We start from the raw sequence: 27,927 nt of genomic DNA on the forward strand, positions 1-27,927 counted from the left end.
AAAAGCATAACACAGCTGAGATCTTTGCACCACATCAATGAATTGTATAAGATGCTGTACTAATGAACTTAATGTCATGGGACTGACTGAAATGAAAATATACAAAAACATATTCACATTTGATCAACAACAGTTCAGAACTGGGCATCATGAACAAAAGTCTTTGCACCACATCAATTAAGTCACTGCTTACCTCACAACAATGGTAGGCATTATGCTTCCTGTAGTTGAAATTACTTTGATGGGAAATCCAGAATCATGCTTGCAACCTCAAGTTGTGACTGAAGGCACAGTCCAACTCAGCTGTGATCTCAACCTCAAAGAGTAGACTTGCTAGGAGAAAGGCCTGGCCTTAGCTGAAACTCAGGTTACAAATAAGAAATTGCCAGTATGGAAAAAGAACATAACAACTCCCTCTTTCGTAGAAATATTAACTACAATTCGACTTTATTTTTCTGTGTTTCACCATCCTGCCAGAACAACCCACTGAATAACTGTGTCAACGTACCAGTAACTGGTTTGGGCCCCTGACCTTCTAACTTTGCACTACAGATTGAATAAAAGTCATGCTTCAAAGGAGGATTAACAATCCTTTCCTGCAATTAAGAAAAAATAAGAATAAAAATAAACTAAACAGAGATTAGCCATCAAAACAGGGAAGCTAGATCATGGATAGTACCTTGAAAACTTCAAATGGACAGAAATCCTTGTTATCACAACCCTGACCAACACAAAAAGCAACAGAAAAGGCCTTAAAATAAATAGAAGTATCAAATGGTAAATTCACAATATTTGTGGTATAAGATGACAATATCAACTTTCGAGTATGGTAGGTAATACATAAATTGAAATTAGATGAGCTAAAATGACCATAATAGAGATTATAGAATAGATATATGCATTACAAAATAGTAGATATAAATTCTGGAAATTGCCTGGCAAGTCAGAACCTCAGGAAATGTATGAAGTAGAAGTCCTCAAGTTTTCACTTGCTACTTTTTTAACTTGCTTCCTCAACACCCCACCCCCCTTTCAACCATTCAGTTTCATTACCTATGACAAGTCAAGGTCAAATTCTAGCTAGTGAATTGCAACTATCTGCTTTGTTTGATTTAAAGGCATTCAAATCTTTTTCTTCACCTTGCCTCAAGCAAATACATTAGGAGTCCTAGTGCAGTTAAAGCAACAAAAAAAATAAATTGGACATGCGAGAGTATGTCATCAACAAAACCTTACCGGCATAGGAACTGGAACTTCATTGTGCAGTACTTGCACAAAGTACTTGCTAGAATTGTTGTCCGGACAGCTGTGCAAAACCAGCATATTGTTGGCAGCAAAAGGTGCCATTATGCTACCCTTCCAGTTTCTTTTCTGGGGGGGTTTGGGAGGAAGTTCCAAAGGTTGCTCCCTCTGTATTTGTTCAAATTCTGGAAATTCAGTGAATACCACCCATTAGGTAGAGAAGGAAATTCAGAGTAAATTGTCATTGATAAAGAAAATATGGCAGCAGAAGTGACAACAACAAATAAGGCAAACTTTGTTCACAAACTAGATTCTGGAAACTGAAATACAACACCATGCAGAGGTGATTCTATTTATGTTCATATTGTATGAGAGAAACGGAAATGTCAAGGATAAAAGCTCACCAGATCCCTCAAGAAAAAGTCCTAGCAAACAAGAGAATGGTACCACTGTCTCAGCATGTGCAAAACGAAGCCTTGCCTTCTCATAAGTGCCTGGAATAAGGTATTCTGAAGCATAGAAGAAAATTGATTTATGAGCCATATGAAGCAAAAAAAAAGTAGCTAGCCCTTGGATATTGGCATCTTTATTTATTATGCTACATCCAAATGCCCAATAGAAAATTCTTCTCATCGTTGATTTTGCAAGAAACTTTGCCAATCATGCAAATGGAAATCATCTAATGGTGAGGGAGAAAAGTAATCCCACTGATGTTGCAAGGAATAGTACAAGCTACATGAAGCCAACTTTGATATTTACAAATTGACAAAGTTAAAAGCCTTCCCTTGATATCCCAAATATCTTCCATGTGGCATCCCTGTTGGGGCTAAAATTTTGTGGGCATCTTGTCCATGACATCATCTATTCATTTGGTAAGCTTCAGTTGAATCCCAATTTCCCATGTGGAGATATAAAACTTTAAAAATAGATTAAAAATTCAACTTTGGAAATATTGTGCTAACTTCAGTTTAACTGTTGAAAATACAAGGGTTAGACTTTACAGTCCTAACATCAGCACTTAGACAAGATGGATAAGATGATCAAGGAATTGGTAGCAGTGAGAGTCAAAATGACTGATCGTGATCAGTGACCGGGAAGTCTGCTGAAGTCATTTGAGTCTTTGACAACCACTGTCTCAGGCGCCTAAAAAGGTGTGATCCAATTGTTAGTTTGACCAGAGGAGGCTTCCATGTGGTTCAAGAAAGAGGTGTCCAGTCAACGAAAGGCTTCCTTGATGGGTTCACAGACGTCTGCTAATTTTCATCAATGCACTAAACATTCTACCCTTCAAACGTAGTGTTAGAACAGTAAATCTTGAGGACATTGGCTGTCTTTGCACAGCAGAATTTAGAACCTCCTGGAACTGTTGTTTCCTATAACACAAATTCCCAATGGATGTAATGTAATTTCAACCCGGATACTTTCTATGGATCATCTACACAGCCAGGTTCAGGAGCTCTGCACTAGCAGTTTTTTCCCCAGCTGGAGTTACTGTAATGCTTTTTCAAGGATAAACGTATTTCATGGTTGTGGATTTGAGCTGAGATTCTTCAACCTGGATATCTTGGGCTGTCTTGTACTCCTAAAGAACCCACAGAATGTAAGAGAACCCATGGTTTGTACCTGGACCAGCTGGTGTTGCTGAGATGGTTTTCTGAGGAGGAACTTATTCAATGGTCAATAGATCTAAAAGGGACCTAAAAAATGGTCAGATCATGCAGTTTGTTCCCTTGGCTGGTGTTGGTATAGGCAATGCAATTGTTTTACAAGGAGGAACTTATTTCACAGTCGGAGATCTGAATCAGGATTCCTGAAGAGCTTTATCTATTTTCTTATTTCCATGGTCTGATTTCGGATCCATGGATAGGCTTATTATATACCCCTTCCATGAGGACTGTAGCTTCTGGTGAATCAAAGAGGACTGTACCCCTGGATAGGGTACAAATAGGAGATCAAAATCCAGCACAAAAAAAAAACTCTGATTTCTTATCTCTTGTGGTTGAGCCCATTTTCCTGCAAACAGCCACCGCTACAATATGGATTCTTTCCACTTTTGAAATTTTTACCAAAATGTGCATCCAATCCAAATAACAATGACAAATTTGCCTCAAACAGCTTCCCATGGTGAGCCTGAGTGCAAAATTCCAACTTCGTGAACAGTTACATGTTCTACGCATAGTTTAAATTCTCCATAGAGATAAGAGTAGGTTAAAACAATATGAGAGCCTGACAAATTTCACTAAACCTTATGAATGTTTTCAGGATCCAAAACAAAAACAAAGCACAGGTAAAACATGGCATTAACAACTTTTCAGGTCATAAATCTTAAACTAAAAATGGCCAATCAACTATCAAAATAAATAAAAAATGGCCAATCCAAACCTTACGTATCGGGCTAGGCATGGTAAGCGGCTAACCGCAGTTAAGCCCATTCACAGTAGGATGGACTGAGACCAGCCAAAATTTCACAGTCTCAAACGAATAAGTTAGTTTTTCTTTGTTCAGTCAGGAAATAATTAGTACAGGTAAATATCAAGGACCCTTATCTGTTATCCATCTAATAGAATTGATCAGCAACATTAGCCTTTCATGTGGCTCAAATCAAACCACCATTCCCATCCTGCTAGGTTATGAGGAGACCCCCTTAAAAAATTTCTCCTAGATTGAAGTGTTCTATAACAAAACCTATACAGTAACTTGAGGGAAAAACTAGACAACAAGGATTGGCAGGCAGATTAAGGGTGACTCCATGAGATAGTGGACCCCAAACCCACAGCCATTCATTGTAATAGAATCTAGTGGCATTTCTGTGGTTTGCTTTAGTCAAAAGCTACCTTCAAGGCACTTCAATGAGTTGTTTTGAATTAAAATTGACCAGTGAGATGGGTGCCGACAATACTCTATTTCATGGATCTCCCCACGGCAAGTGAATGACAATGATGACCATCACTAGCTCTTGCTACATTTGACAAAAACTGATACTTTTATGTGTTTTCTTTAAAAGATAATACAGGATATGTCATACAACAGAATATTGGAGCTAGGATCCATCCATGACACAACCGGAATGTTGCGGACCTATTCAATTGGGTGTCCGTGCAGCACTTGCTAGCACATGGTGGCTAATAGTAAGCCTAACAAGCCACAAAAGGGGAAGGAGGGAAGCAAAGCAAAGACACACAGATGGAAGAAAATCAAAGCACGTTCATTAACTGAAGCAAAGCATTACAATCTAGCTCTCTAAAGGGGATCACCAGGCGAAGTGTGTAGCAAGACAATGGGTCTCAGGCCACTAGTGTAGGGGCAGGCAACCAAAGGCTAACTCCTTGATAACCTGTGACTCCCCTAGAAGGTAGCTTTTATGCACTTTAGGGATTTCCAGAAGGAGACATGACCCCTCCTGATAAATCATACTCGTTACAATTTAATTACAAAAGTACCATTAGGCACCACCCCCATGTCATGGTTAACTCTCAAGCCCCACTTATGCCATGACCGTAGGCCATACAAACAGCGTTGGACGAAAACGGGCGTGACAGGAAGCCCTTCTGGCTATATCAGAAAATCTGCCATGTTGCAGTTCTGTTTGTGCTCACTCCTTTAATTCTACAAATGCAGTCTGGCATCATAATCATCTAGTCATGGGTAAAATACCAGTCCAATCTGGATTCACCATGCATGAATATAACGTGTTACAACTTATCTCAAAAGCTCGAGCGGTTAAGGGCCACAATAATGTATATCAACATACAACAACACCCCCACACGTGCAGACCCACATACAGCTCTACAAGTAACACCATCACATGTCACCAAGAAGGCTCAACAGGGAGGGGTACATCAACACATAACACAAAACCCCTCGCACTTACTACGGATCAAACACCAACCTTCTGGCTCTGATACCATGTTACAATTGCCTATCCCAAAAGCCCAATTTATTTTACCTAATGCTTCGAAAATTGTTTAAAAATCAGTATTTTGTTTTAAAGAACAATGTCAGTAGAAAAAACAAGGGGAAGCCCAATTTGTGGTGGACCATACAATTGAGACATGTGACCTATCTCGGACTTCCTATCTATCCAACAGAATGACCAAATTATTATTCCACACGGATGAAATAGGCACCACTGCCTGAAGGCGGTAACTTTTTTCCTTTAAATGTTAACCTATGAGTAGAAAATCTACTTTAATTTCGGGCCAGCTAACTCATGTTATTCAGGTCAGGCTCTTTGATGGTTATACAGCCATACAGGTATCCAAAGTACGAACGATGGATGTTTGGTGTCCCAACCATTCTTGTTAGTCCTGATCCCGAGAAGGAAAGGGGTAATTTCTAACAAAGTTTTTGTATTGTTGATTCCTAGATGTAGTGCTTCTTCCCTCCACGCCGCCTATTGGTACTATTGAAATAGGATTGACCTGTAATACAAAATCTATACGTATAACCTTTTACTCAATACTAGAATCAACAATTGAAGAATCTGAGGCTGCATCAATTGGGGATATACAACAGAAGGAATTGTCCATTATACAGAGGTCAGGCCATGGTCAGTCCAACCCAAGCTAAACTTCTTTCCGGGCCTCAAAAAATTGGTTGAGAGTGACCACTGCCTATGAAATGAATAAGTAAATAAAACCTTAACGTATTTGAACCCGATTTGCCCAGATTCAGTCCATCAAACCTAAGGAAACAGTAAAAAATTGGTTGGTCTAACGGTTGGGTCACCAACTTTCTGGTATAAAACTCCATAAAAGAACTGTTCTGGTTGCTCTACTCAAGGTGTCCATTCCAACTATGTTTCAGACCTTTTGGATATAAAATTACTCTACTAGAGCATGACACTAGGAGAAAGGAAATGGTTCAAGAGTTCAAATTTCAAAACCTTGCAAAGCTATCCAATTATATTCAGAAACCATTATGAAAAGTATCAGATTTCAGATTACTATAGTCACCTTCTTTAGACTTAATAGCTTGCTCCATGGACTGAACAATATCTTGAAGTAGTGGCACTCCCATCAAATAATTTATTGATTTACCATAACCCTTCAGTATAAACACCTCCAGATCATCTGTCCACTCTAGTAAAGCAATCTGTACATGCACAGTATCTCCCAATGTAAGCATTAGACTTTCAACAAACGGAGAACAGTTCATTAAAATCACAATCTGCAAGCATTATCAGAGACTATAAAAACATTTAAATGAATGTTGTTACAAGAATATTGGGAACAGTGATGAAGGATAGAACCAAGTTTCAAAATCTCGGGTTCGAGGCCAGTTTTGACCCTAGCCGAAAACAAGATTTCATAGGTTCCAACCAAAACTAGGTCGAAACCTGGTATTTTTTTCTGCCAAACTCAAAACCAAGGTTTCAAGGCCCAGAAAGTGTTTTTTGACCTTTTTTTTTGTGCTTCCTATTTTTAACATTTTGCACCTATTCATGAACTAGTTTCACAAAAAAAAACACCCAAAATGGTACTTGTGGTTTTGACCCAAGTTTGCATGGTTACGCTGAATGTTGTTGTACAGTAGCCCTATTATAAACATTGAGTCTACATATAATTTAGCTACTGGAAATGTAAATAAGCTATTAAAACAATCAAAACATACATTAGAATGGAAAAACAAGCATACAACACTCACCACCCAATTTCACGTGGAGTTTCTTGGTGGGTCCATTCCACGAGCTGTGTATGATTGAATAAATTGTGGCCGCTCCTTGGAATGCACCACATATGTATCCCATTACATGTTTTGGGCCCAATTATTCAGATAGTCCATGACTCCCACATAAAGCCCCATCATCAAGATATAAGAGGTATCCCAACCTAGGGAATGGCTCACTGAGACTGAAACTGGGTGGAGCAGCCCAGATTGTGGGCCCATATACGAGAAGATGCTGTCAAATGAAAGATGGCCCACCACCTGACATACCCTATACTTAGTGCTAGGGAATGAACTAAAAGATCCACTAGAGCCACCACCATAACCACCCTCATAGCCACCATACCCTCCACATGCCGAACCAGTGCTCTCGAAGGATTGTCCACCACCATTTCCACCGTACCCAGCAGCTAAACCAACACTCTCGAAGCCACTATCAACATGATGTGCTGGACTGGGGCTCTATCCTGTGAAGGATGGTGCACGCCAATGCCCAGATCCTCTACTCGCACCCAAACTCATAGCTTCCATTGTGCCAAACAAGCTCGATACATCCATGCCCATTTCAGCTGTCTCGTACTCAGGTCTGAACTACCTACGTGAACCTCGAGTGTAGCCTCTCCTGGTACATACACCGTGATCCCCATCCTGCGTGGCATTGATCAAATTAAGTCTGCCCTGTGAATCTGAAGGGCTTTGGTGCTTGCTCTGAATCCTACATCATCTGGTCCTCGCATAAGGCTGTTAATCTATCACCATCATTACCATCACCACCGTCATTATCATCATGGCCCTAAGTTGGGGAAGGTGTGTGAGTTCCATCAGAGGAATGCAAACCACTCCTCTTCGTCATCATCTCCACCAGGCTAAGGCTCAAATGGACGTTAGATTTGTGAATGAACTCTGCCCTCTGACGCCATATACTCCTCGACATCAGCACCCATCTGCGAAGAAATCTGGGTTTTGGGCTGACCCCCAGCCTCATCTAACACAGGCTCACCTCAATCCCTGACTCACTCATAAAGGGGATCCCCCTCATCGTCTTCTATTTGGAAGATTTCACTCAACTTGATTGTGGTTGTATCGCTGTCTATACCAAGCAAGGTTCTAAAACTCGGGTTTCGACCAGCCAGAAACCGAGATATGGTCGAAATTGGTCGAAAATTGTGATTTTTTTCCAACCAACTAAAGCTGGTGGTTTCGAGGCCTAGAAATGCTTTTTTTATCTAATTTTTTGTATACAACCTATTTTTGACATTTTAAACACAATGCATGAACTATTTTCAAAAAAAAAAAACTCAAACAAATCCATAAATCTTAAGTTATTATTCATAAATAAGCAAATACCCCCTATTTGAATCCAATAAAAATAGTAAAAAAATCAAATTCCAAAAGGATAAAAAGTCAACCCCCCAGTTCAAGAACAAAAACTAGATTTTTGACGGTAGGTACAATTTTCAACTTTTAATTGTAGGGGTTTTCTCAAATCTAAAAATTCCATAAATCTTAATATGGTAAAATATTGCTAAAAACCAAAAGTATGGTAAACTATTCATTTGTTTTGATGTCCAAAAAAACATTTTCATTCAGAGCAATTTTAACAACATTTGCGCACACCAAAGTAAGTTTGACTGGTACATAACTCCTTCAATATAAACCAGATTTAAACAATATTGGACTTGCTTTCAAACAAGTAAATGTGGTTGTTTTCCATAAGATAAATAGGTTGAAGACCTACTTGGCTCAACAGTTTGAAATCAAAGATCTGGGTCCCTTGAAGTATTTCTTGGAATTGAAATATCAAGGTCCAAGAAAGGAATCAACATATGTCAACGGAAGTTTGTTCTTAATTTGTTGAAAGAGATAGGCATGTTGGGCTGCAAACCAGCAAATTCTCCTATTGAGCGTAATCACAAGCTAGGAGAAGATTGTGGTCCCTCTCTTATTGATGCGGGAAAGTACTAGAGGCTAGTGAAGAAGCTTATTTATTTGTCTATGACTCGCCCAGATAGTTGTTATGCAATAGGAGTGTTGAGCCAATTCATGCATGCTCCGAAGAGTGACCACTTGGATGTTGTATATCGCATTCTCAGATACTTGAAGTCCTCTCCAGGGAAAGGACTGTTGTATGCCTGGCACAATCACTTGAGAGTGGAAGGCTTCACTAATGCCGATTGGGTTAAATCCATGTCAAACAGAAGATCTACATCTGGTTATTGCACATTTGTGGGAGGTAAGTTAGTCACATGGAGAAGCAAAAAACAGCCTGTTGTAGCCAGATCCAGTGCAGGGGCAAAATTTAGGGCTATGGCTCATGGAGTGTGTGAACTTATATGGTTGAGACGATTGGTTCAAGAATTGGGGTTTGAAATTGAAGGTCCTATGCGGCTCTATTGTGATAACAAAGCAACTATCAGCATTGCCCACAACCCGGTGCAACATGACAAAACAAAGCACATCGAAGTGGATCGACACTGCATCAAGGAGAAGATAGACTCTGGCAGCATCTGTACCCCTTTCATGAAGACTGGTGATCAACTAGAGAACATCTTCACAGAGGGCTTACTTCTCTCCAGTTTGCTACTCTATTATGCAAGCTGGGAATGCATGAAAATTATTCTCCAGCTTGAAGGGGAGTGTTAGAGTTTGTGTGATAATGGTACTTTAGGAATTAGTCTTTTGTCTAGTTGCTCTATATTGTATTTTCTCCTTTTTTACCTTTTACCTCCCTAGGGAGGTGCATATAATTTTTTTCTTGTTTTCAGTGGATTAATATAGGTGTGGTGGAGAATCTCTTCAACACAACCTAACTCTTCCCTTCTCTATTCTCTTGTCTTCTTCTTCTTCTCCTCCTCCTCTCTTCCTCTTTCAACTTCTTCTCCTTCTCTTGCATTTACAAACTAAAATCCAACTCTGAGTGGGTGTGAAACAGGTGAGACACCACCACTCATTCTTCTCAGCTGCTCCATCCCAATCCTCCTCCTTTCTGATTCTATCTCTGGCTCTGGCACCCTCTCCTCCTACTCCTTAATGCCAACTCCCTTCTTCTTTTCATTCTCTGTGACACTCCTTCACCTCCACCTTCTTCTTTCATTAATCACTAGACAGGACTAGATGGAGGATGAATCCCCCAGAGTACAACAACAACAATTCAGCCTTATCCCAACTAAATGAGGTCGGCTACATGGATCCTAGCAAAGATAAAATATTAAAAATAAGTAAAAAGAAAAGAGCACAACGACATTGTCAACAACTCAGCGAAATCCCACCAAATGGGATCAGCTACACAGATCCTTGCTCTCTAATAAGCTCTATTCGAGGTCATACTTCAGACAAGGCCTAAACTATGCATGTCTTTCCTCACTACTTCTCTTAGAGTACGTGGCACAATGCTACCCTGTAGTTTAATGAGTGTCCACCTATGGAATTCAACCAGGGAAGAGCAGAATTATATAGGTAACACAGTTTATCATAAGCAATGGCTATGGAAAAAAAGAGGCATTTAATTGGTAGCTAATTCAAGGAAAACCTGGAAAAGCAAAGAAAAACAAGCAGGAAAAGATCATTGATTGCCAACGACAGCATACCTCAAAAGGGCTGAAAAGGCTACAAGCTTGAGCAGTTATGTCCAACAATGATGCCTCCTACGAAATTGAAAATGGTGACTGGTTGGAAGAAACTGTTAGCATATTAAGAAATATAAAATATGTACGGAAGAGTATTTCACCTGCTTGCACAGAAACCAGAGTGAAGCAGTATCCTGTCTTGTGAAATTCAGCTGGTAGCGACTCACTAATGCAGACGTAATTTCATCTAGGATAGGTTCCTTAAGTTTCTCAACCACAGGCTCCTGATTTTTCCTGAATTCCTGCCAATTGCATAGTAAGCATAAACAAATCAATATACTCAATGCTAAAATTTGAGTAAAAAACAAAAAAGAATTCATAGAACTATAGAAGTGAACATTCTGAATTACTTAGCCCCATATGCTTGTTAGGAGATTTTCTTTTATTGGCACCAATGTAAAAAATTATTAATTTAATAAAAAGCTATGCCTTTGTACAAGATCAGGGATACAAGCACCAACTGTTAAACGTTTGCCGGTTTGCCGCCCCCCAGGGAGGGATAACAACAAATGGTTTTAAGATCCAACGACTAAGAAAACAAGATAGGTGCAACTGTCATTCTTTCAAGGATAATAAGAGATGCAACAAAGATACACTAATGTACAGATCCTTGGGGGGATGGAAAACTTAATTAAAAAAACGTAATCCTTCTCTCCCCTTCTAAAGGCCCCAACAAGTTTCTGAGGAACTTCCTTCCACACAACTATGGCCATGAGTATAAAGCAAAATGAGCCAAAGAAAAGAGGTAAGAAACTCTTGGATTTCTAGGAATTTCCCACTCAAACCACACTTCTTTGCACTGCGGTGCTGGAAATTGTGTACTAAAAAACGAAAAAAAGAAGTAATGAAAGAAATTACCATCCCCTGACCCCAAAAAAAGTAGCAGGTAAGGTTGGTTATGCAGTTATCTTTCCATGACCATTTGGCTATGCAGTTACCCTTTCCTCTTTGATGGTTATAGAGTAAGGAAGAAAAACTGACAGTTTCTTTCTTCCTTTTCTCACTTTGAGAGAGACAAAAATCCTTAGGGCGACCCCTACTTAAAAATGCAGGGACAATCCTAAAGCTGGTTGTAACTCTATTCTTTTCAACAGTGAGAGTCAAGCTTTATGGGGGAAGCATAAATAATTTAGGAATGAGCATATTCACACCCACTAGCATCCTATTGAAGAAAGCCATGAGAATTAACTACGAGTCAACTGAATATCAACTACAATGGGAAGTTTTTGGAATCCCCTCGGCCCTTGCACAAAATAAAGGGAGGGGAGAGGAAATCTATATTTCCCTGTTCATGACCTTGCCGCATGGCAGTATGACATTGGGTCCAAGAGGTCTATTGAGATGTGGTATGTACTACCGCAGGGTATACTTGTCATACCCTGCAGTAGATTTATTTTATTTTATTTTATTTTTCTCTTTATTCTAACACAAGTGCACAAGAATATATTAGTCCGAGTGCTTGTAATATTTTACCCATATATATATATATATATAAAACTGCCAATGGCTAGACAATTCATTTCTACTGCCCTTTTATCTTCTTCTTTTCTTCTTCATCATCTACTTTGTTTGTTCTTTTTATTGGATGTCCTAGGTCAGAAACTGCAACAGGGTATATCATTGTGAAGCCATCTCAATTGTGAAATTTCAACCCTAAATATGGATGAAGCATGGTTCGAAATTACAATGATGCCATATAAAAATTTATATTAATTCCCTATTTTGGCAAATTCGGAGAGTTAATATGGCAAGTACTAGAAAAAAGAAGTGTTTCAAGTAAATATGTGGACATAATTAAAGATATGTATGCTGGTGCGGTGACAAGTGTAAGAACTCTGGGGGGCCAAGGTAGTGAATTCCCAATTACAATTGGGTTACATCAAGGATCAGCTTTAAGCCCTTATTTGTTTGTGCTGCTTATCATCGACGATTTAACCAAAGACATTCAAGATGAGGTTCCTTGGTGCATGTTTTTTGCTAACAATATTGTTTTGGTAGATGAGACAAAAGCAGGGATTAACGCCAAGTTAGAGTTATGGGGATCAACCTTAGAATCAAAAGGTTTTTGGATAAGTAGAACGAAGACGGAGTACATAGTGTGTAACTGTGGTTACACTAAGATGGATAATGAGGACATGAGGTGGTGAAAATTGGTGAGAGGGAGATTCCACAAAGTGATTATTTTAGGTATCTTGGCTACATCATAAATAAAGAAGGTGATATAGAGGATAAAGTTTCACAAAGAATTAAAATAGGATGGACGAAGTGGAGAGGTGCGTCTGGAGTAATGTGTGATAGGTGCAATCCTTTAAAACTTAAAGGAAAAAATTTATAGGACAGTCATACGACCGGCTATGATGTATGGTGCAGAATGTTGGGCAGTTAAGAAGCATCATATAGCTAAACTCAATGTAGCGGAGATGAGGATGTTGAGATGGATGAGTGGCAAAACTAGGAAGGATAAAGTAAGGAATGATCATATTAGAGCTGGTTTGGGAGTAGCTCTGATACATGATAAGCTACGAGAAAGTTGTTTGAGGTGGCATGGCCATATTCAAAGGAAGCCTTTGGATACTCCAGTACGGATGAGTGATTTGATTCAGATTGAAGGAACTAAAAGAGCCAGAGGCAGACCTAAAATGACCTTAGGAGAAGTGGTGAGGAAAAACATGCATAGCTTAGGCCTTGTATCAAGTGTGACCTCGAATAGAACTAATTGGAGGGCAAGGATCCATGTAGCTGACCCCATTTAGTTGGGATAAGGCTGAGTTGTTGTTTGGCAAATTCGGAATTTTGAACCTTTTGTTTAACTTTTGATCCACTTCCCTTATTTTCATTTGAAACTTTACGAGTGACATGGGTTTGAGGTCCACTACCATATGGACCCATCTTTGCATTGCCATGTGGAAAGATCGTGAAGAATAAACTTCACTAGGTTAAGTGAAGCACAAAGGACCCAAAAAAGAATTGTTGCTCTATTTCAAAAAATATGGCAGGCCCATGTGAGGGATCTTGCAAAAAATGTTTGATCCATGGGATCACCAAAATAGCCTCGTATGGCCAATTTTTTTACAGATTTAGGCCATCCCGGAAGACTTTGGAATCACTAACCACCAGCAAATGACTCATCTGAGTTTGAAGGTATTGGAGGCATTGACCTTGATGTTTTCCCATTCCTTATTTCTTTTCATTGTGATAACTGTATATCCAAATACCTTTTTGCATATCACAGCTTAAATTTGGGGCTTCCCCCTTGATTTCTGAAATTCTTAGATACTCAAAAAGATAATGGATTTCAGATTGTGATTGAACTGGACCAAAATATAATATTTCCCAACAAATTTTCAAGCATTCGGCGTGCAGTGAGGCCTTCTTGAAAGCTGCCCCCCTCCCCCTCCTTTTTGATGGGTTAAAACAATTTACATAAAAATCTGTCTATTGTTGTCTGCATAGCCTATAAGTATATTCCCTTGGAAAAAAGGGCTAATATTGTTTGGAAGGAATACGGAGAGGGATTACTAGATTTTCTCCTTCAAGCGGCCGAAAAAGATAGAGTCAAAAAAGGAAGAGTGAAAGAGGTCGAAAAGATACAATCGAATTTGTGTTTCATGTACATATTGGCCCCAGTGGTCCATCCTGAAGTGAGAGAGAGAGAGAGACTCTCAAACCTGCAAGAGAAAGAGGAACGCGAGAGAGAGGAGAGAAAGAAGAGAAAGACGTGAGAGGGAGAGAAAAGTAGAATATGTGAATATGTCAATTAGACAACCACGCCTCCTATTTATTCAATTGATTCAACAATAAAGAGGATAAATGCTCTTGATCATAAGACATTACATATAGAGAAATCCTAATTAACCGAAAGTACAAAACTTCCCCTAATATAAAAACATCTCCAAAAAACACCAACACACAGCACTATTTCATTGAAGACTAATATTTCAAAGCTTTAATAACATAAAGTAAGAAGCAAGGTTCAAAATTTCGGTTTCGACTTGGATTTCAACCCCGGGCACAACCAAAATATACCACTGAATGGCTGAAATGGCACCGAAATATGGCACTGAAGTGTTGAAATGGAACCAAAATATTTGTGATGAAAAAACTGAAACACTGAAGAGCCTTCAATTTGCATGTCATTCATTTCGACAAAGGTTGAAACCGAAATATTTAGTCGAAATTTTGGTATGTTGACCAAAATTTGGATCTATGGCAAGAAGTGCATCATCAATATATACTATTTCACTGAATATTAGTATTTCAATGCTTTACTAACAGAAAGCAAGAAGAGTATCATCAATATATCTTCTCGAAATTCCATCATGTGAGTGAAGTATATGCATACCTTGTAATTTTCACAACAATTAAAAAAACTTAGCAATATATCGCTAGCACGGCTCTCACTGGTTACAGAAAAAGCACAAAGCTTTCCTGCTCCAAGACTTCCTCTTCCATTAAACAGCCCAATACCAAATGCCACAGCACTAGCAGAAGTCCGAGGAACCTATTTCAGTAAACAAGAAAGATGCAGAACATTATGCACTCCAAAAAAATTATAGAAAAAGGTTAATAACCACCACATAAGATGTTGTGTGGAAATTCCTAAGTCATTCAAAGTACATAACACATATATTGACTACCTAGTTACTTAAAAAACTTGGGGCTGCACTCCATATGCAACATATTGATGACATAGCAAATATGGAGAGGATGCAACCTTACTACAGGTCATCCATTAACAAAAATTACACCAATTACACAAGGTTAGTTTAGCCTTTTTATGTTGCACCAGGATAATTGGGTACTGCAGCAAAATATTTCAGAAGCAAACAAAAATGAACATCTTAAAACATTTTGCAGAATAACATCACACCAAACTTGCAATATCACCACAGGCCAACATTGCAAGGCCACATGAGTGGGTGGACAATAATTAGTAGCTTTTCAGATGTGTTCAAAACTATTATGTAAAACAACCACATTTACTAGTAAAGGCATTCCAATCTTTTCCCCAACTCATCAATTCTGTGTTTTTTCTAACAAATTGATGCAAGTAGCCCAACTCGAGTGGGCCTAAATAGACTTAGTTTTGAGTACCCATGGGTTATATGGGACATGGGCTAACTATTCTATTGTAATTTCCCAATTCTATAAGCCCAAGTATGAGGGTTTTGTGTTCTATATGAAATTAGATGTTAGTTTTTAGTTTCGATTTCACTTTTTCTAAAAGATTTAAGATTTAGATTGACCTGAGTCCATATTGAGTTTCTATTTTCATCGTTTCGGTTTTTTTAACAAATTTTTTAATCTGGTTCTAGCAATTCCAGGAATTTTTGTATTTTTGAATTCCCTGGTACTGAAGTTTAGAAGTTTAGGAAAGTTTCTAATTTATGAGTTGTGCTTAGAAATAGAAGGTTTAGGTGTTTGATATGTTCATTACTGCTTATCCTAAAAGCTCAAACTGTTAGGTACAGGCAACGTAATGTATACAGCCACCCCACCTCCCGAACGTGTAGGTCTGTCATTGCTTGTCCTTGCACACGTGATACACCGCGTGCTCCACATGGCACCAAGAGGGAAGAAGTGTCGGGATACCCCGTTGCACTTCCCAGGAGTCGAACACTCGACCTCGCTGTCTGATACCATGTTCACTACTGCTTATCCTAAAAGCTCGAACTGTTAGGTATGGGCAACGTAGATGTATACAAAAACATGATAGTCTATAATAAGTAGTCTGCCAGTTATGTAATGCAGTAATTTCATTGAATGAATGAGAATTAAAGGTTGCAGGATAGCTATTCAAAAGTGTTATTTGTGTCATTGTGTGTGTTGTAATATGGGTTAAAGGGTAGAATTGTCCTAGGGGTAATTTTGTCCTTGTACCAATTCCAGAATGTTCCTCTTTACATTATAAATAAAGATGGTTGTAGTCACTCTGACTCAAGCTAGTATTCACGGAATTCAACATGGTATCAGAGCCAAAAATATTCCGGGAATATGGGATATAAATTTTTTTCCTTTTTTTCTTTCTTTCTCCCCTCTGTGATTCTGCTCTAAGAACACCTCTAGCAGCCACCACCACTCTCCGCCAGTCTCTGCCAGCCCCCTCCAAGCTTCCGTCAGCCCTCCACCACCACCGACAAACCTTCCGCCACCTTCCGCCAGCCCTTCTCCACCCTTTCGCCACCTCCGCCAACCCCTTTCCCCTTTCCCGAATGCCTCTCTCCCCCTCTCTTTCTCGCGAGAGGTCCCCTCTCTTTTGCCGTCGATTTTTTCCCCCTTGGTGGTGAGTTGACTCCTACTAAGGGCCTTTTTTCCCTCCTTATGATCTGATTTTTTTGTGAGGGCTTTGTTTCTGTTCTTGCGATTTTTTTTATACCAGCAACCATGCCTGACGCTTCGGAGATCAGTTCTACTTCCTCTGGCCTTGATGGTTCATCGCAATGTGACTTTATTCCGTTTTCGGTGAACCCTATTAGATTGAATGGCAGCAACTATCTCTTATGGTCTCGTTCTTACTTGTTTGCCATTAGTTCCCGTGGTCTCTCTGGCTACACCATGGGCACTACTGTCAGGCCTACCGAGGTTGGTTCTGCATTGGATCGATGGATGAATTTTAATTTCCTGGTCATGTCCTATCTGGTTAATTCCATGGACCAAGAAATTGTCGGGCGTTACCTTCTCCTTGATACGGCTGCCAAGATATGGAAGACAGCAAAGGACACTTATTCTCAGGTTGGGAATGCCGCCCAGTGCTATGAGCTCCGTCACAAGATCCATTCTACTAAGCAGTTGGAGTTGTCCCTTTCTCAATAATACAATATCATGTGTACTACGTGGCAACAGTTGGATTTTTTGGGCACCTTCACTGCAACCTGTGATGTTGATGCAACGGCCTTTCGGAAATGGGAGGATGGTCCACGTGTTTTTGATTTCTTGGCTGGACTCAATATTGAGTTTGATCAGATCTGGGCCAACATTCTGAATCGGGATCCTCTACCAACTCTTGAGCAGGCCTATGCGATTCTTTCGGCTGAAGACAGTCAGCGTACAGCCATGGTTCATCCTGTTACTCAGGAACGATCGGCCCTTATTTCAAGTTCCCAGTCTTCCAGTGGAAATTCTTTCTGTAATGTTACTAGTTATCGGACATCTGGTGATCGCCCTCCTATTAAATGTGATCACTGTGGGAAGGAATACTGACTTTGGAAGCTCCAATGTCGCCCTGCAGATACTCATGGACATGGGAAGGGTGGTTCCAATAGGCCCAGTAACACCCGTGCTAATCAGGCATCTACTGAAGAGCAGCCCGACCAATCTCTTTCCCAAGTTGTGGCTGAACAGCAAAATCTACGGGATATGGTGACTCGCTTGGACACATCTTCTTCGGCATCTGTATCTTCTTCAATGGCTGCTTCGGCTATTTCTCTGTCTGCCAATCCCACTACCACTTCTTCGACAAGTATTTCATTTGGTGGGAGCTGCACCTCAGTCATGCCCGATTCTTGGGTTATTGACTCAAGGGCAACCGACCATATGACAGGTTCTTCATCTCTTTTTTTTCAAATATTTCCCTTTATCTTGTCATAATAAGGTTCGTGTTGCTGATGGGTCACTTTCTCCTATCTCAGGAAAGGGATCCGTGCAATGCACTTCCTCTCTTTGCCTTCATCTATGTTACATGTCCCTAAATTCTCTAATAATTTGCTTTCCATTAGTAGCCTAACCAGGGATTTAAACTATAAAGTAACATTTTTCCCGAACCATTGTTTGTTCCAGGGCTTGGAAACGGGCAATACGATTGCATGTGGTAAAGTGGTTGGTGGTTTATACGTGCTTGATAGTTCACGGGTAGCTTTGACATCTCAGTCTGCATCTTCTAATTTTGATTCTGCATTGTTTGAATTGAGTAATTGGCATCGTCGTTTGGGCCATCCATAGTTGGGTGTTTTATTTGATTTATCTCCTAGTTTATTGAAACGATGTAATAAGCATAATTTTTCTTGTGATGCTTGCACTTTGGCAAAACAAACTAGAAGTGTTTATCCTATTTCTGATAATCGAAGTAATGAAGTATGAGTCCATTTGGTTTAATATATTCTGATGTGTGGGGCCCTGCCAGATGTGTTCATCACGCCAGTTAAATTCCAAAAATAAACCTTAGGTGGTATCAAATAAACATTACAAACAGGGGACGAGAAAAACTTGGCAGAGACAAGAGATAAGAGAAAACATAAATAAGCATTGAGCATCGCTCGCCCAGTGAGAAAGTTCCTGCCCCCTGCAAAGCCAAAAGAAGGAAGAGAACGAAAGGAGCACACAACTTCATATTTTGTAACTATGACGGATGAGTTTTGGATACATAACTCACATCACTATGATCTTAAAAGAACGAATTTCCCTAATTACAGCATGCATACTTAGTCACTCAGTATTAAAGATGATACTGTGTAAACCTGATGCAGAGGACCACAATCAAAGCATTTGCAGCAAACAAAAGGACCTTCAGTGTTGCATCTATTTGAACCTATTGATTACAAGATATATCAAAACTTCATTTCAAATTATTGCAAAAAGCTCCAAATTTAATAAAATTTCACTATAAAAGAAGAGATATGCTTAACCTGGGTTGCCTTAATCACAAATGTGTCTTGGTGATATTCTTCATCAAATAAATTTGGAAATCTTTCTCTGATTCTGACTGCAAGATTATACAACTCATCTTCTCCTTTACTGGTCAATTCTCCACCCTTCTGCCTTCCTTTCCAAGGGGACTGCCACCCCCATAACCAAGCAGGGATTTTCTGCAAAGATATATTGCCTTTTTCTGCCTCAGCTTTCACATCTCTTAGAAGAACTTCCAAATGATTGGCCAAGTTATCTAACTCCCTCATACGGTTCTTGGTAGGAGACCGAGTTCCATGCCTTGCCTGCAAAACCAGAATTAGGCACTTGAATAACTTTTGACAATCATCTCACTAGGAAAGCCATCACATTATACAACAAACTGTCTTAGGCATTAAGAGAATAAGATGCATTTGCTTATTGCCATTTATATCCCCAGATTCTCAAAGTGGCATAAGTAGGAAGCATCTGTAGTAATACCAACAGATCTACAAACCATGAGCTGATGTAGCAGATAACACCAAAATAGCATTGAAAGAATAAGAACCACCCCACCCCCCAAAAAAAAATCAATATATTAAACAATGTTATTTGGCTTCATGGATCAACGGCTGGGGTGAAAATCACTGTTAGATTATGTTATATGCATGACATCTAATGTATTAAGTAGTGCATGAGATATGTGAAGTTGTAAGTAGGATTATGTAAGTAGTTATGAAGGAGTTAGGATAGTTACGGTGGTGACGGAAGCAGTTGCTAAGGTAAGTTACCGTAAGAGTAGATCGTGGGTTTATGGAGTTGTTCAGTTAGATTGTACTACTTATTTAAAGAAGGCCAACTAATAGAAGATAATCTTGAATCCCAAATTTCTCTCTTAAGAAAAGAGGTAGGCTTCCTTACCTAAGCCAAGACACCCGGCTTCGTCCATAAAGCCAACAAATATTCCCTATTTTCTCTCCTATTTCTTCTATCTCTTTTCTTATTTTCTCTTTCTTTGCTATTTTCTCTCCTCCCTCTCTCGTGTACGTATCATCAGAATGTTATGTGTCATGTTTAGTAGTATGTATGTTGTAATGGACTCTTGGTTAAGAGTCCGAGTTATGTTGTAATGGTTAAGAGTCCGAGTTGGGTAGGTACATAGAGTAGTTATTTAAGGGAGGAGTTATTATCCGTAAGTGGAGGAGTGTGAATAGGGGAGCGGTTCTATTAGTTACTCAACCCATTGTTGGTTACGTAAAACTGCTATTGGGTGAACTTTGTAATATTTATTTAAAGTAAAGAACTACTGTATCGGGGTAAGAAGTTTAAACCCGATAAACAACTTGTTGTTTGACAAGGTCGCCTCTAGACGACCAATGCTTTCTTTCCCTCCCATCTCTCTTATTCTAAAATACGTACCAGGAACGTATCAGATTATGCGTTGTCACAGTGAACATAGAGAAGCTCCAATTGATCTCAATGGCAAGCCACCAGTGGAACAGAGAATTCAATTGCACTATGCAAAATTATAGCAAAACCAACCTAGCAGTTTGAAGTTAAGACTTAAGATGGTTGCCAAGAGAAAGAAAGACCTGATACTATATCTAGAGAACAGTAATTTGAAGCTCCCCATACCACACCCCAAGAAAAAAATAAGAAAAAAATTGGAAACTAGGGGATTCTGACAATTTCCCTAGTAAAGTGAAATTAGGGGAACTGGTGAAGGATGGCATCAATCCAATGGTGAATTATTTGCACGAAAACTTAAAGTTGTACAAAAAGAATGCTTGCGGCGGGTCCAAGATGTGTTGTCAGCAATGAGGCTTCTATCCTTGTTTAGGGAGTTAAACAGGTCCCAATGATACAGATTGGAGAGATGGGGGATCTGCTGGTGGTGGACAGATCCATGGAAGAAAAAAAAAAAAGAGAAGAAGAGAGATGATGTAGTTCAAGGAAGAAGAAGGTTTGGTGGTGCTTTCCATGTGGCACTGTTCATGTGGTACTTTTCACAAAGACTTGGTGAGGGCCCCATGGAGCCAGCTTGCGTGAGTTGGAGATTTGGAGCTGCAAAGATCTTTTAGAAGTTAGTAAATATTTAGTTTCTAATTTATGTAATAGGCTACTTAGTGAACAAGCTATGCTAAGTAGAAGTTTCCAATATTGTTACTTTCTATTTTGCATGTAATAGCAATGGATCCTCTAGAAGGATTCCAACCTAGTTTCTATCGCAGCCAAGTATCAAGGAGAGATTCTATTCTTGTAACCAGTTTATTGGTTATTATAAATAAGGAGATTGGGCACACTAGCCCACGATTTTGGCTTTTGATCAATTGAATGTCTTCTCTTCAGTGTTGATGCTGAGAGTAGCCCTTGTGGTGAAGCAAGTGGCACCCAAGGTGGTGAATCCAGTTGGAAATGGGGTAAAGATCGATTCAAGAGAGGAGAGGAGAAGGTAGGAGGTGAGAAAAGAAGAAGAGAAGTGAAGGAGATGTGCATCCGAATGTGGGCGAGTAAAGATTCCTCTCCCCTATTTGATTTACTAACATGAAGAAGAATTACAAACACCTCCCTAGGGAGGTAAAAAGTAAAAAAGGAAAAATTACAACATAAGACAACAATATACTAAACTAGTGCCTAAATTTCCCTTATTACATAGACTCTAACACTCCCCCTCACGCTAGAGAATAAATGTCATGCATTCTCAGCTTGCATAAACGGATACTGAACTGATGAGGGATGAGCCTCTTGTGAAGATATCAGCCAATTGATCACCCGTCTTAACAAAAGGAGTACAAATGTAGCCAGAGTCAATCTTCTCCTTGATGAAATGTCGGTCCACCTCAATGTGTTTTGTCCGGTCATGTTGCACAGGGTTGTGAGCTATACTTATGGCAGCCTTGCTGTCAAAATAGAGTCTCATAGGTGCCTAAGTATCAAATCCCAACTCTTGGACCAGCCTTCTCAACCATATGAGTTCACACACTCCATGAGCCATAGCCCTGAACTCCGCTTTTGCACTGGATCGGGCCACATATTATGCATTATCCTACTTCATCTACTTCCTTTCTTCCTCTCTTTGATCTACTTTCCTCTTCTTCTGCTCCTCTTCATGTATATCAATGCCGACAACAACAAATGACTCCAACTGCAATTCCTCCGCCCTTGCCTCCGGTGCCAAGGTTTGTTCCTATGTCATCATCAGATTCTACTCCTGAGGTAATTCTTCTTGAACCTAATATTTCTTCACCAGTTGTTCCTTCAGCGGATCCTATGATTCCTTCTTCTAATCCTGTTTTACGTCGTCCACTACAGCTTTGCTCACTTCTCTTGATCCTTTTACTCATTTGCTTCCTTGGATCCTGTTACTTCTCTCTTTATCTCTTCAGGTTTTATTTCTCTTCCTAAATCTTACCGGCAGGCATGTCATATTCCTTGTTAGCAATAGGCTTCGGATTATGAACTTCAAGCTTTAGTGGAAAATAATACTTGAGATCTTGTGCCTACTCCTCTGAATACTCCGGTCATTGGAAATTTTAAAATGTAAGCTACCATGTCGAAACAAATATTCCAATCTATCAGAATATAAATGGCCTAATAGGTGATGCCATAAAGTCCACAAATTATTAGAAGAAGATAAGTCCAAAGACGCTGAAACAAAAAAAAGAGGAACTAGATAAATTGGAATAGGGAAGAGAAGACATTCTCTTTTGTGGTTCAAACTCTAACACAAACAAAACAACCAACCTTACACCCCTACGCCATCACCTTCCTAGGGTGCGGATCTCCAATCCATGAGAAAAAATAATAATAATATAACCCTCCTCAACCAATTGACCAATGGAAATAAGATTAGTAGAAATCTTTGGAACAAAAAAGACATTGGTTAACTGAAGGGGATGAGAAGAGGAAGCAGACAGAGACATCTTCTTAGTACCTATGATGTCTAACCTATCACCATTGGTTGTCCTAATTTTTCGACCATCATTGTAAGGTTTAAAAGCAATAGTAGAAGAAAAAAAAGCCAGTCACATAGTTGTCAAGGCGCTGCCTAGGCGTCCAGGCGCTTTGGTCGACTAGTTGGTGTCACCTTGATTTTGGACCCTCTTCAACGCCTTGGGTCGCCTAGACGCTGTGAAAACTATGGCCAGTTATATGAATAAAAGCACTAGAGTCAAGAATCCAAAAAGGAGTAGAAGGGGAACAGAAAAATGATACCTCACTAGACAAGCCAATAGTAGAAAATGCAGAAGAAATAGCAGAGGTCACTGTGCTCTAGACTAATTGCCTAACCTCATCTGACATACCAGCACAAGAAGAAACAGTAGGTCCCTCAGAACCAAGTGTAGTCCCAGTAGATATCGTCTCAGAACCCTGATAAGCCTTTGGTTGAACGGTGTGCAGACCAGAGGTAAAAATTTCTCAGAGGTTTCACCTTACACTTAGAGACTATATGGCCCTCTTTCTTACAGTAAACAAAAAAAATTGTGCTTCTTGCAGTGAAAAACAGTATGACCAGTCACCTTGCATTCAGTACATTGAACATGAAAAAAGTTACGGGAGGAGGACTTAGATATAGCCTTGTTGGCTAAGAACACACATCATCCTTCTTCCGGTCAAGGGTAGTCTGAGTAATATGGAAATCGTAGTAACAGAGACCAAATCATCAAATGGGGGACAGTGGACTGCACAACTAGTGAGTGACAAGTGATGGTGAATGGGTGACAAGTGACAGAAAATAGGATAATGGGTGACGGGTGCTTTAGCTGAACAATGGGTAGTGGAAGAGGACAGAAATACCGCAGAGGGAGGGGAGCGGTGAAGCAGAGAAGCACAGGGGGTGGTGCAAGGAAGTGGAGCAAGGCTGAGCAGGATGGAGCAGGGTGGTGGTGCAGGCAGTGGTGTAGGGCTAGCGAGCAGGCCGATGGAGCTCAGGGGAGCCAATGGAGCACAGGGAGCGTAACTCAAGGGGTGAACACAGAAGGTGGAGCACAGGGGCTTGGGGTGGTCAATAGAGCACGGAGGGATTGATGGAATATTGGAATGTAGGGGGCGGTGTTGACAAAACAGGGGTCGGTGATCGAAACACGGGGGGCATCGGAACACAAGGGGTTGGTGATGGAGTATCACTATCGGAGATGATCAGGATGCTCAGAGATTCGAAGATTGGCTCTGATACCATGTAAATTACTAAAATTCCCTCTCTTGTCACTTACAAGGTAGGTCTACGCAAGGAAAGAACTATACAAGAAAAAGAAATATTACAAATGATATATACAACTAACAAGAAAATAAACCTATCATGCATCTTTACACCATCTAAACCACAGGTACTTTGAGACAGAGCAATCAAAATTTCACTAGACTGTAACAAAAAAGGATCAGAGATTTGCCCGGAGCCTCCCCCCCCCCCCCCAAACAGACATCCCCTTTAAGTATCTCGATGAGGCCAATGGGACTCTATTATTCCCATGAAGAGTCTCTTGAGGTATCTGATGCATCCTACAATCAATCAAGTAAGCTGATCTCAGGTTTGTTCATTCAAATTCTGGTAGGTTCCTTCCTTGCTAAATCAAAACCCATCCAATAGACGTCTCAGAAAAAATTGCCGAAGACCTAACTCGTAATGAAGCTGTTGGATGGGAATTTGGTGGTTTTAGTGTCCGATCGAATCTAATCAAAGCTCGGAATAATTAGAAGATTACTGCACTTAGGCAAGAGAAGATATAGTCATATAACTGCATTCAGACAGAAGTTCAAATGTCTGAACTTTCCCATCTTTTTGCAGGAGATGGTTGCCCCAGTGCATTCCACTGCCTAGCAGGCATATAATTTCTTGCGCTTTTTTTCTGGGATAACCCCCTTAGCACATGGCTGCCTCCTTTCTGGTTTCTAGTTGTCACAATTGCTAGTCACAAAGTGTTGAAATTCTTTTTTGTTAGTTGTGAGCCCCCACCCCCACCCCCACCCCCACCCCAAAAAAAAAGTACTCAGGTATGCATGCTTACCTGTAGCTTCATTTTGAAATAGAAGAATATATTTGTTCGGTTCGGGGTGGTCACACCCCAATTTGTTTTGGGAATTCTACTCCCTTGTGAGTTGTTTCAGATAGTCCGCATCTGTGTCACTTTGGGGTTTTAGTGATGAACATTTGATCATAGTCTACTTTCTTACTTAGATCACCATATACTATAATGTATCTCTGTGTATCACCCCCAAATAAAAGTATCGGGATAAAAAAAAAATTATCCCATTTTAGTAAAAAGGGTTCTCAGTTCTCTTATTCAAAGGATTGACAAGTTCTTTGGTTCCGAACTCAGAGATAGATGAACTGACCATAAACTGGGGAAACCTACTATTTCTGAGGTGAGGAACACAAGGAACACTAGGAAATGCACACATTCACAAACAGCACCGTTATAGTGACTATGCTCATACACATGTTACCTGGACACCTTAGCATAGAATCGACAACCATGTAACACCTCACTTCTGAGTACAAAATGCCACACTAGTGTTATATCGTGGCCATGACTGCCGTAACACTTCATTTTTAATTACAGAATCCCACACTTGTGTTATATCATAGCCCTGACGGGGTAACATAGTTCATACAACTATACAAGAAGTAATCTAAGCAGGCCTACATTAAGGATCATGACAAGTAGGAAGTTAAAGCTTTAAAAGGAGGCATAAATCCAGTGCAGGACTATATTGTTTAGCTTACTCCATGTTGAAGTACCAGAACAAATGCTAATATATAGACATCTCTACTCTGAGGAAAACAAAAAAATCATGAGATATTCTTATTAGCAAGATGAGATGTCAAGAATTTTTTCAGGCCAGTGATGTAACAGGTCAAGTGCAAAAACCAATATATCACCCTGCAAATGCAAGCTATTGGATATTGGGTCAATGCATTAAAAAAAAAAAGGCATACCCAGTCGAGGCTCCCGCCTCTGTGGAGTCTGGGGAGGGTCATAATGTACGCAGCCTTACCCCTGCTTTCGCAGAGACGCTGTTTCTAGACTCAAACCCGTGACCACTTGATTACAATGGAGCAACCTTACCGTTGCACCAAGGCCTGACCTCTTATATGGAGCAACCTTACATATTGGGTCAATGCATATACACCATATATTGCTTCTTGAGCTGATAAATGTTCTAGCAAAACATTTACTTAAAAGAATTTACAATTACCACAAGATTTAAGTGGATAGCAGTGCATCCATCTGGAATGGTAGAAGCTACATAGTCATTGGCGGCAACATCTTTCGCAACACTATATCTGCATTATAGATTAACAACAGAATTAATCAATCCAGACATGAAACATTCTCTTCCCAGTGAATTAATGTGATCAGAATATGGAGAATGTACTTGCATCATATAAGCTATAAAATCAGTGTTAAAAAGTGATTGGTATTACTATCTGAAAGGACCACCATTAAAGATTTCTCACACTTGCTAGATTTTTCATCCTTTTACAAAGAAGAGAGACTCTTGAGGCTAAATTTATGGAAGCAATCTATCCACTAACTCCAAATGCCAAATCCTTAATTTTGCAATATAACCTAACAAAAAGGATTCCATCTCTCTTAGATTATAGAAAGTAGTATATAATTATACTTGTTTACTATCAAAATAAACATATGTAGAGTTCGCGAAATCCAACAAAAGTAGTGAAAGAATAAGAATGGATCATTCAAGAATCAGAAAAGAGATGAAAAGCAATATCAATTTTCTAAGAAATGTGTGCTATGTAGATTGGAAAATAAATACCTTGTAACTGTCGAGAGATGCTGCCTAACGTCGAAGATTTCATCAGTCTTTGAAGGTACCACCAGGAAAGCCAGAAGCAGAACTAGAGGTATCGCCATGGCCATCTTTCTTTCCAATAGGAAAGAGAACAACAGTAACAGAGAATGGAAGAGTTCAGTTTAGCTACCAATAACTCTATACAACCAAAATTCGAAGAAATGCCTGTAGAGCAAACCGGTATCTCTACTTTGCTTGTTCCATTTGAAGAAGAAATCAAACGAGATTCCGTGTTTGCATTCCATGACTACTACTACTACTACTAGTTTATTATTACTATTTCTAGTCGTGTTCTTGCACGCAAAAGTGTGTGATGCGAGTTACTCTAATTGCAAAGTGACACGTTACCAACAATAGCGAAAATGTCATGTCGAATACAATATTTTATTGTAAGTTGTAACGGATACGCCATCAAACAATGAAATTGTTTTTTTTTGTTTTAACTGACATCGAAGTGGTATAACGCCATACCAGTGCACAAGGCGCCCACGTTTAACAGGGTGTGGAAAAGGTCAAATGTATCTATTCCAATTTTTTTTTGGTATATTAGTTTTAATGGTCAAGCGGTAGAGTATCTGGAAAAAGATCTTGTGCAATCGTAGCGGGAGCTGCATAGCTGTAGTACCGCTAAACGACAGCAAAAACAAGGGTAAGGTAGTCATTTCATAGGTGGGTCCCACCTAGCCCCACATGTGAAATGACCACCCCCCCCCCACCCTTTGTATTTGGGGTGGTTTTGGTGTTGCATCTATGCAGGTCCTGCCACGGTTGCACAAGAGCCAAGTCCTAGAGTATCCACCTTTCCATGCCTTGTGGAATGGTCATGTGATCATCATTTCCTAGGTTGGTCATTTAGGCTCTCTTGGCATAGTTTAAATTTATATTTATTTAATATTTTTTAATAAAATTTTAATGGACATAATTTTCTTTTGACTGCAGCATTAAATTGGTATCCATAAGATATCACGCAATGGG

At 39.7% G+C, this 27,927-nt stretch overlaps 1 protein-coding gene across 6 annotated transcripts; it reads right to left on the bottom strand.

Moving 5' to 3' along the window:
* Positions 1–27,078, bottom strand: LOC122640041 (multiple inositol polyphosphate phosphatase 1-like). Of its 6 annotated transcripts, XM_043833160.1 has the most exons (12): positions 26,917–27,076; positions 26,335–26,422; positions 19,158–19,463; positions 14,879–15,037; positions 10,638–10,778; positions 10,498–10,554; positions 6,199–6,412; positions 1,647–1,751; positions 1,237–1,427; positions 680–721; positions 521–596; positions 1–472 (listed from the first exon to the last, which is right to left on the bottom strand). In XM_043833160.1, the coding sequence occupies exons 1-12, from the start codon at positions 27,018–27,020 to the stop codon at positions 435–437; spliced, it is 1,521 nt and encodes a 506-aa protein (XP_043689095.1). In that variant the 5' UTR covers positions 27,021–27,076; the 3' UTR covers positions 1–434. The 6 variants fall into 6 exon arrangements, with proteins under 6 accessions (XP_043689095.1, XP_043689109.1, XP_043689077.1 ...); XM_043833174.1 differs by lacking the exon at positions 680–721 and having other exon boundaries at positions 26,917–27,078; XM_043833142.1 differs by having other exon boundaries at positions 1–596.
* Positions 27,079–27,927: the final 849 nt, after the last annotated feature.

This window comes from Telopea speciosissima, chromosome 1 (genome assembly GCF_018873765.1).
Source record: "Telopea speciosissima isolate NSW1024214 ecotype Mountain lineage chromosome 1, Tspe_v1, whole genome shotgun sequence".
NCBI lineage: Eukaryota > Viridiplantae > Streptophyta > Magnoliopsida > Proteales > Proteaceae > Telopea > Telopea speciosissima.

Excerpts from the sequence above, each read along its gene's own strand:
- LOC122640041 (XM_043833142.1), bottom strand. The coding sequence starts at position 27,020 with ATGGCCATGGCGATACCTCTAGTTCTGCTTCTGGCTTTCCTGGTGGTA. Across the intron at positions 19,464-26,334 it reads CTATCCACTTAAATCTTGTG|GCAAGGCATGGAACTCGGTC; the intron begins GTAATTGTAAAT and ends CTGGTTTTGCAG. Across the intron at positions 597-679 it reads GTCCATTTGAAGTTTTCAAG|GAAAGGATTGTTAATCCTCC; the intron begins GTACTATCCATG and ends TCTTAATTGCAG.